Source organism: Alligator mississippiensis, chromosome 15 (genome assembly GCF_030867095.1).
Source record: "Alligator mississippiensis isolate rAllMis1 chromosome 15, rAllMis1, whole genome shotgun sequence".
NCBI classification, from domain to species: domain Eukaryota; kingdom Metazoa; phylum Chordata; order Crocodylia; family Alligatoridae; genus Alligator; species Alligator mississippiensis.
In genome coordinates this window covers 18,057,538-18,066,624 of record NC_081838.1, presented here as the reverse complement: position 1 = coordinate 18,066,624, position 9,087 = coordinate 18,057,538, and the positions used below count along the sequence as shown (strand labels likewise).

Here is a 9,087-nt window from a genome sequence, read left to right as displayed (position 1 = left end):
ATTTGTCCATTTTGTATAAAACTGAGTGATTCGATACGACAGTTATTTTAAATGTCACGCTAGGGAAAAACAAAAATTGCCTACAAAAAAAGGTATATATATATATATATGTATAAATATATATATATAAGGTGCTGTGAATAAGAAGAAACAAGGGTTGCGTGCGAGGTCTGTTTGGCCGGAGAGTGGAATTTGTGCGGCCTGACGGGGCTGCGGCCATTCCCGGTGCTCCACAAACTGCTAGTCAACAACCACAAAAAAAAAAAAATCAATGTAAAAATAATAATAATAAAAAAAATTAAAAGGAACCTGAGCCACTTTGGGAGTTTGTGAGTGATTGGTTTGGACTGCATCGGGAAGAGGAAATGCTGTATTTTCTCACATACATTTCCCCCCCCAAAGCCCAGCAGCTGGAAACGATGGGGTGTATTATATACAAGAAATATGGTAAGAGCAGTTTCTGCTGGTTATTGGGCAAGAGTGGAAGTAAAAATCTGCTCACCAATGATTAAAAACTACCTTGCTGCTGCTACCCAGCAACTTATAACAAGGCAGGAGCTTTTCCTCTTCATGCTGCCTTTCAAAAACAAGGCACGCATCGTATTCCCAGGTGTGTTGTATGTCAGAAATTACGGCAGTCCTTGACAGAAGACTGGCACGTTCTGCATGGCTTTCTCTATTTACAGGGGAAAAAGCGTGGGGGAAAGAATGGGCAGAGCTGGGTGTGAAGAAGCGGGCGGCAGAACATACATGCAATAGATATGTTTGTATCAGCAGGGCAAAGAGCTGGGCCCACTGCTCAGAGATGCAAGTATTCAAGAGGAGACTGGAGACATCTCGTTGGGATCACTTGATCTCAGCAATATATCTGCCCAGGGCAGGGGGGTTGGACTCGATCTTTCAGGGTTCCTTCCAGCCCTTAATTTCTATGATTTTGCTTTTTCCAGAGGAGGTAGGAAAGCAGAGATGCCAGAGACAGACACAGGGCAAGATCAGAGTTGCATCGAAGCAGCCCCACAAAGTCTGGGGTGGGGAGAAGAGCCAAAGCGTTGCAGGGGTTAGAAATATTCCTGGGTGTGGATGGCACCTCCCAGCATCACAGGGTGGACATGATGAGACACGTGCACACACGAAAAACACGTACATGCACATGACTGACCAGCCTCTCTCCCAAGTCCTGCTGGTCTGAGATGAACACATTAAAATTTTTTTTAAAAGGCAGGAGGGGAGGGGGGAAAACAATGGATAATGAAAACGAACATGACTTTTTCCTGCTTTGCTAAGGGCAAGGGGGTAATAATTCAGGCCCCTTCTCATGCAGCATATCTAGCTCTAGAGTTGGGAGTAGAAAGCAGGAAGGACTTTCTGCCTTGTAGATAAGGAAGATGGAAGTGGACTCTTTCCTGCAGGGTCTGGGCAGGGACGGGAGAGGGAGCCGGAGCTCCTTCTGGCCCATGGATCCTAAGGGGAGGATGGGACAGGCCTGAGCTGAAATCTCCATCACCACGGGGAAATATGCAGAACCCTTGGCAAAGGTGGTATCTTTTATTAGACCGACTAAATAGCTACAAAAAATGTCGTTACTTGCAAGCTTTTGGGCTTGCTCGCTTTTCCTCAGGCAAAGGAGAATGCACAGATTATAACATTTCTCCCAGGTAGAAATGAAACTTCATATTGCACAGAATAAAAAGATGTTATAGGGTCCCCAGGGTGGAAAAGTTCATTTGATGCAAATTAAGCTCACATCACCAGGGGGTGCATGCAGCTGAGACCGTGCCCTGCTGCATAAGAGGGGAGAGAAAGAAGAAGCCAGCAAAACGCAAGGTAAGGTCCATCTCTCCCAACCATCAAACCCAAAGCCAGAGACGGTGACGGATATGTTCCCCATGGCTTGATGGAGCACAGGCTTTATTCACGGTGCAAAGACCCTCCCTCCCCCATTTCAACAAGTGGCGCTGAGAGCTGGAAGGACATTGCGGCACTCAGTCCCTACTACAACCCAGCTCTGCCGGGATGCGCGACGCAGCAAGGGGGGACGCAGGCGCAAACCCTCCATGAAAAACCCGTGCGGATGCTCCGGCAGCTAGGTCAGCTGCTACCAGGAACAAGGTTGTCACCGTCCCTGCTGCCAATGCCCCAAGGGCAGTGACGCAGCCAGGGCTGTGGGCACAGAATAAACATCACGCCTTACAGGAGTGCAATGCCTATAATCCAGTTACCAACCCGCCAGTTCCCCACTGATGCTGCCCCCTCAGGCTATCCCTGGCTTCCCAGCTTCTCAGCCATGTGCGGGTCGTGCTTGGAGCCGCCGAGGCAGGCAGGGCTGCGGCTCACGTCGGCGTTCTGGTCCCACTGCTCCGGGGTCTTGGCATGGATGGAGAGGGCATGGACGGGGCCAGCCAGCTCGGCTTGCAGGATCTCATTCACTAGCCGGTGGCGCTGCAGCAGGGGCAGGCCGGCGAAGCGGGAGCTGGCGATCACCACCTTGAAGTGAGTCTCGGCGCCAGGGGGCACGGCGTGCTGATGGCTCTCATTATGCACCTCCAGATGGGTGGGCTCCAGCTCCCGCTGCAGCTTGGAGCGGATGGACGCCTCCACTGGCTTCTCCCCAGCCATGGGGGTGGAAGAGGCCAGGCGGGGGAGCAGCCGCAGAGGGGTGCGAAGCAGGGGGAGCAGCCGGGCCGGAAGCATCCGAAAGGGGCGAGCGCCGGGGGCTGCAACAGAGAACAGAGAGGCATCAGGGCCATGTCTAGGATGGGATGCAACCAGAGGTCAGATCTAGCCCAACCCCCCCAATGCAACCCTTCCCAGACACCTCCTCCTCTGACCTAGCCCTAGCATCACACCATCAACCTCGCTGCACAACTACAAGGCACGTTGGCACCAAGAGCCCATGAATCTGCCCCAGGTGATGCCAGGGGAAAGGGGCTGGCAGGGTCCTGCCACTGCCAGGGGTGTTAAATGCAGACTAAAGCAGAGGCTACAGAGAAAGGCAAACCCCCTCCCCCAGTCTATGCCAGTTTGCCCAGGGGGTAAAATCCCTCCCTGCCCCCAACGCAGTAGCAGGCTGACCCTGCGCAGAGGGGCAAGACCCCCCCAGGGTTACTGGCTTGGCCGAGCCACAACCCCCAGCCTGGGCTGCAGCTGGGGGGGAACCCTGGCACTGGCGAGGCCTTTCTCCCGACCCTCACCCATGCATGTCTCCGGGCAGTTTCACCGGGTGGCATCCGCAGGCTCCTTGGAGGGGCCACGGGCACCAGCCGGGGCTCTCTGCTCCCCTGAAACCTTCTGGAAGCTGCGACCATCGCTCCCGCCCGTTTTATGTGCCTGGCACTTCAAGGAGGACATGGACAAACTGGAGAGGGTCCCGCGCGGGGAAACAAAAAGGATCAGAGGCCTGGGAGGAAGGGACCAACGAAGACGGGCTGGAAGAGCCGGGGTGCCTGAGTCTGGAGACGCGGAGATTGAGGGGGGACCAGATACCAGCCTTCAAGTGCCTGAAGTGTGGCAATACCGGGGAGGACGGAGATGGGCTTTCCTGATGACCGGGAGCCTCGGCCTGCGGTCGTCCCGCGTGACCCACAGGCCTGGGCCGCAGCCAGCACCCAGCCACGCTGAGGACGGTGGAAACACCCCCTGAGCCCTGTAGCAACTTGGGGGGAGGGGAAGGATGTCCTTCCTGACCCCACGTAGCAGCCTGCAAAGCCCAGACCGGTGGGAACCAGCCCCCTCCGCCCTGCCCTGCAGCCTGGGGGCTGGAGCAGGACCCGCCAGCACCCCTGGCAGGGTGTGGGGGCACAAGACGGATGCTGGTGCATGCAGGGCAGGGTGGGGGGGATGCAACCCGCCTTACCTGGGCTCCAGGCAGCAGCTACTCCAGCCCTGGCTCCTCCTGGGCACTGCCCTGCTCTGCGCAGGCGCGTCCCTGCCCCCTGTCCACCGCGCTGTGCATTCTGGGAAATGTAGTCCCTTCTTGCGCGTTGGGAGGAGGGGACTAGGAACTACAACTCCCAGGAGGCCTTGCACCCATCAGCCAGGCGTCCCCTGCGGGGCTGTGCCCGGTGCCTGCTGGGAGTTGTAGTTTTCAGCCCCCCCAGCGGCTGGGAGCATAGGAGCAGGCGGCCAGCTCTCCTTTGTCCACTAGGGGGAGCCACACGCCACCAGTTTGACTCCATCATCCCAATCGTAGTCCGGGACTGGGTGCCGGCTCTGCACCCCCTGCCCCTGCAGCTCGGGTTTGGGCTGCAGAACTCCTGGGTTCTCTGCCAGCGATTTGCTGGGTGCCCCTGGGCACGTCCCTCCACCCCAGGCGGGGATGGGGCCATGCAGCCAGGCGTCAGCGGCCTGGCAGGCACTGGAGGCTGGGGGTGCAGGGGGACTGGGGCAGGTCACACTCAGCTCCCTGCTCCCAAGAGCCCCCAGTCGAGGGTCCCATCCCTGCCCGGGCAGGGAGCCCAGGCCCCCCCGCTACTTGGACGATGTGAGGCTGAGGACCAGGATGGCGGCTCCCAGGCACATAATCATGAGCCAGACAGGGCTGGGGCAGCTGTCATCCCCCACCTCCACCCAGGGGAGGTGCAACCTGGTCCGGATCCAGGACCAGAGCCGAGCCCGCCCTATGGGCCCCGTGTCCCCCTTTATGACCTGTCACGAGTTCGTCAGGCCTCGCCTGCCTGCCAGTGGATGCCAGCAGGGCCATGGGGGTGGGATGGGGGTGCTTCAGGGGCAAAAGGGAACAAGCTGCTTTCTCTAGGGGTGTCTGGTGGGTCTGACATCGGGGGGGGGTATGTCCCCAGCTCAGCCAAGCCAAGTGGGCACTGGGTGGGCGCTGGCATGGAGCAATGAGGCAGCAGAGCCAGGTTGGTGGGGACCGGGTGTTTGCTACCCTTAAAATGGGTGTCGCCGTATGGCGCATCCTATGGCAATGTAGGTGACATCACTGTGCTGCTGTATCCCATGGCAATACCGGTGTTGTGGCCACGTGGGCATACCCCACAGCAACGCCACTGTATCCCATGGCAACACCAACACCGTTGCCGTGCTGGCATCACCCATGGCAACATTGGCATAGCCACGCTGTCATATCCTGTGGCAACAAGCACCGTTGCCATCCTGGCATATTGCAGGGTTCAGGCCGGGGGGTTCGTACAGCGCCTTGCACCATGGGAGCCCACTGCAGAGCTCAGGTTCACGGCCACATCAGGTCTGTCCAGTCCAGCTGCCTGCTCCTGCAGCCTGGCCCTGTCTGAACCCACCTGTCCAACCTGGATGGAGACCCCTCCAACTTCCCTTGGGTCCAGGACCAAGACAATCTCCCTGCAAGCGGTCTCTTCCCGTTGCCCAGCCTCTACATGGAGCATGCTGGAGAGCAATGGCTTTCCCTGACCCTGCGCCTCGACCTCCCAGCTCCCGGGGCTGGAAAGCCCATTAGTTCGTCCCGTGTGGGAGCAGCAGGTGGGCCTCGCCCCAGGGATGCCGCGGATGCTGAGAGGCCTGGGAATGTCTGGCATGGAGCAGGGAGCTGCGCTCTGATCCCAGATCCCAGGGGCAGCCTGGAATGTGACTTGCCCCCAAACCTGGTCTTTCCCAGGGGATGTAGAGCCTTCCGGGGTGGTGGGGGGAGCTGGATGTACTGGGCTCCCCTGATGCAGCTGCGGGGGGATGGAAGGAGGGATGGGTGGATGGATGGATGCACTGAATCTTTGTTGGATGGAAGAAAGGAAGGAAGGAAGGAAGCTCAGTTGCATGCATGCATGGATACGTGTATGGATGGATAGTTGGATGGAAACTCTGTTGCATGGATGGATGGATGGATGCATGGCTAGGTGAGCGACTGGAAAGGGGGCTACCAGGCCCCTGAGCCACCATGGTCTGAGCTGCCAGGGGAGGCCCTGGGGGCCAGATGGGTGCAATGGGGAGGGCATGGGGGCACCCAGGTCTGGATGGAGTAGGTGCCCAGCTGGGAAGGAGCAGAGAAGCTGGCTGTGCTGGGCCTGATGTCTGCCAGCAGCCTTGGTGGAGGAGAAGCTGGCATGGAGAAGCTGGTCTGACATCATGGGCAGTGTGACACAGGCCCCTGGTGTCCTGGCTCCCCAGCCCCTGCTTGAACGACTGCATCCTGCACCAGTCCTCGTCCGCCAGGTCTGACCATGCTCCTTTACATAGCCAAGGACTTAACCCAGGAGTCCTGACCTTCACCGTACAAGGGAAGCACACATCCAGACTATGGCTGTTCCCTTTTAGGCTTCCCAGACACACACACGCACACCCCCATGTGCCCACATGCACACACACAGGCACACCTTAACATGCACCTGCACATGCATGCATCCAGCTATGCACACGTGCACACGCACATGTACACACACCTGTGTGCACCCATATGCTTACACACATACACACCTGCATACTGATGCAGGCAAGCTCACATGCCACGAGCACGTGCATACATGCCTGTATACACACACATACTCCTGCACACATACAGGAACACACCCACGTGTGTGTCTTTGCACATGCACACAAGTGCACCCACTTCCCCCACGCCCCAGCTCTTAAACGGGCCAAGCCGCAGGCCTATTTTAAGGAAAACCTGACCACTAGCTGACCCCTTCTTTAACCCCCCCACCCCCCCCGCCAGCTAAGGGGGCGAACAGCTCGGGGTCGGGGGGTCAGGCGGCTGCTAAAACCGTCCTCTGAAATCATCGCGCCTGCCAGAAAGTATCAAAGCGACAGGGGCCGGGTGACCCTGGGAGCAGGGGGTGGGGGGCAGCCCAGGGCTGCTGAATAGCTGCAGTGTTTGCTCTGGTGAGGGGTGGGGGGGGCATGGGTCACGCGGGGTTAATATCGTGTTGCCATATGTGCTACAAATGTTCATTAAGTGCTTAACCAACTGGAGGCCACGCAGCCCTCCCTGCCCGGGGATCATGGCAGGCGCTTCGTTACCACCTCAAATTAGGCGTCTGATCCTCCGGGGAATAGGTAATGCGAGCTGACAACAGCCCCTGCGACCCCCCTTCCCCGCTGGAGAGCAGGGGGCGAATGTCAGGCCTGGGACAGGAACTACCCCCCCCCTTAACAAGCCACCATGGGGGCAGGGACGTTCGCCCTGGATCTGCCCCCTCCCCTCTCAATTGCACCCCTGGGGCAATTGTTATCCAGAAAGGCGGTGGAGGGGCTGGGGCTATGGGTCTCATCTGTAGCCCAAACATTTCCGAGAGAGGGGTCTGGGGTGGCCTGATAGAGTCAGCCTGGCCACGCGGCTGGGAGCCCCCAGATCCTGTAGGGCCTGGGGTCGATCAGGGGCTGTGGGTGGCCAGGAAACGAAAGCCCAGCAGGGCACCAGGCACCCCCCGAGCAAGCCCCTGCTGCCCTAGCACTGCGTAGGACCTGATTCCTCGTTCATGGCTGTGGCTGTAAATTGAAGTAGAGCCTGGCAGCCTTGGGTGCTCGGTGCTGTACAAACCCAGAGCAACAATCCCCATCCCAGAGGGTGTCCGTGGGGCACGAAGGATGCCAGAAGGGTGAGGGGAAGCCAGGTAGGGCTTGGAGTATACTGCTACGGGTCTCCCCCACCCCAGCATGCAGCCCCCGCACTAGGGGCTGCAGATCTGAGCTGCAGGCCCTGCCAGGGGCGATTAGGGTCCTCCTGAGTGCACACGCCAGCCGCGATTAGCCTGGCCGGGAGATGATGGGCCAGGTGGCTGCAAGCCCCGCTCGGGGTGGGGAGCATCCAGCCGATGCCTGACTGGGATGAGTGATAATGAGTCAGGTGTGAGTTCACGTGCACGTATGTCTTTGCACTTGTGTGCTCCCCTGAGTGTGCACATGCACACACAGATGGGCATGTCCTCATTTGCACACGTGCTCTCTACCCCCTCACCCCCCCTGCAACAAGGAACCCACTTGCTCTCTCCTGCGCACAAGCCCCACTGCTGCCCTGCAGCCCCCATGGCTGCTTTTCCAACCCATGAACACAGTGGGCACTGCTAGAGGGTTCACCCCCCTGTTAAAAGCAGGCTCCAGCAACAGAGGCAGAGACCAGCAGCCTGTCTGCGCAGCGGGATGAAGGCAGGATGAAATCCTAGAGAAGCCAGGCCAGCAGGGCTTTGCAGAGCTCACATCTGGTCCCGTCCCCCCCACTCAGCACAGAACCAGACCAGAAGGGGGTCTGTCCACCTTGTCCTTCTTTAAATGCATTCAGGCAGAGGCCCACATCCCCTGCTGCAGAGTAAACCAAAGCCCCACCTAGATCCAACCGGGTGGGGGGCGGGGGTCAGATTGCTTCCTGATCCCCGATACAGTGATTGGGCTGACTCTGAGCAGGGGGTAAAACCCTGTAGCAAGGACCCTCTAAATCTGCTAAGTCCCAGCAGGAGCAATGGTACAGCCTGGTCACTCCCTAGCCTGGGGCAGACCCCCCCCCCACCTCATGCAGCATGGGCTAGCAACCCAGTACAACCATCCCGAGGGAAACTGAGGCACACTCAGGGTGGCGAGCAGGTGCTATGGCAAGCTGCAAACCCTCTATCCCTGTGCTGGCCAAACCCAGGCTTGGAAACCCCACGGCCTGGCTTCCAAGCGAGCAGATTTCCCCGGGAGATCACACTGCCCCTCCACGGAGATCTCTGCAGAGATCAAGCTTGGCTCCAGAGCACTGCCTGGATCTGCGAGGCAGGAGGATGGGGCTGCATGACATTGCCATCAGGTGTGGGAGGGAAAAGATCTGCAGCGAGGCAAGGGGCTGTGGAGGTGGGGGGGCTCTGCTGTCCTAGGAATGCAGGTCAGAGGAATGCTCTGGGCCTGGCCAAGCATGTCAGCAAAGGGCACCGGGGGCTCTGACCTCTGGGGAGGGGCTGGAGGAGAGAGGAGGGGGGAACAAGGCAGGCCCTTGTTCCAGGGCTAACGAGGAGGAGAAGTCTCCTGCGGGGGGCACAGATCATGTGCTGGGCGGGGGGGCGGCACAGCTGAAAAGGATGGGGCTGGAGGGAGAGGGGACTGGGAGCGGATGGGGCGCTGGTGGGGGCAGGGCCACGGGGAAACTCCTGTCATCAAGGGGTTAATCCCTGCACCCTCTCATGCTATCTT

At 58.8% G+C, this 9,087-nt stretch overlaps 1 protein-coding gene across 2 annotated transcripts; it reads right to left on the bottom strand.

The window, feature by feature from the left end:
* Nucleotides 1-1,531: 1,531 nt before the first annotated feature.
* On the bottom strand, nucleotides 1,532-3,939 carry BOLA1 (bolA family member 1). 2 transcript variants are annotated; one of them, XM_006263134.4, is made up of 2 exons: nucleotides 3,854-3,939; nucleotides 1,532-2,714 (listed from the first exon to the last, which is right to left on the bottom strand). In XM_006263134.4, exon 2 carries the CDS (start codon nucleotides 2,689-2,691, stop codon nucleotides 2,257-2,259), a length of 435 nt encoding a protein of 144 aa, XP_006263196.1. In that variant the 5' UTR covers nucleotides 2,692-2,714; nucleotides 3,854-3,939; the 3' UTR covers nucleotides 1,532-2,256. The 2 variants fall into 2 exon arrangements, with proteins under 2 accessions (XP_006263196.1, XP_006263195.1); XM_006263133.4 differs by lacking the exon at nucleotides 3,854-3,939 and adding an exon at nucleotides 3,192-3,546.
* Nucleotides 3,940-9,087: the final 5,148 nt, after the last annotated feature.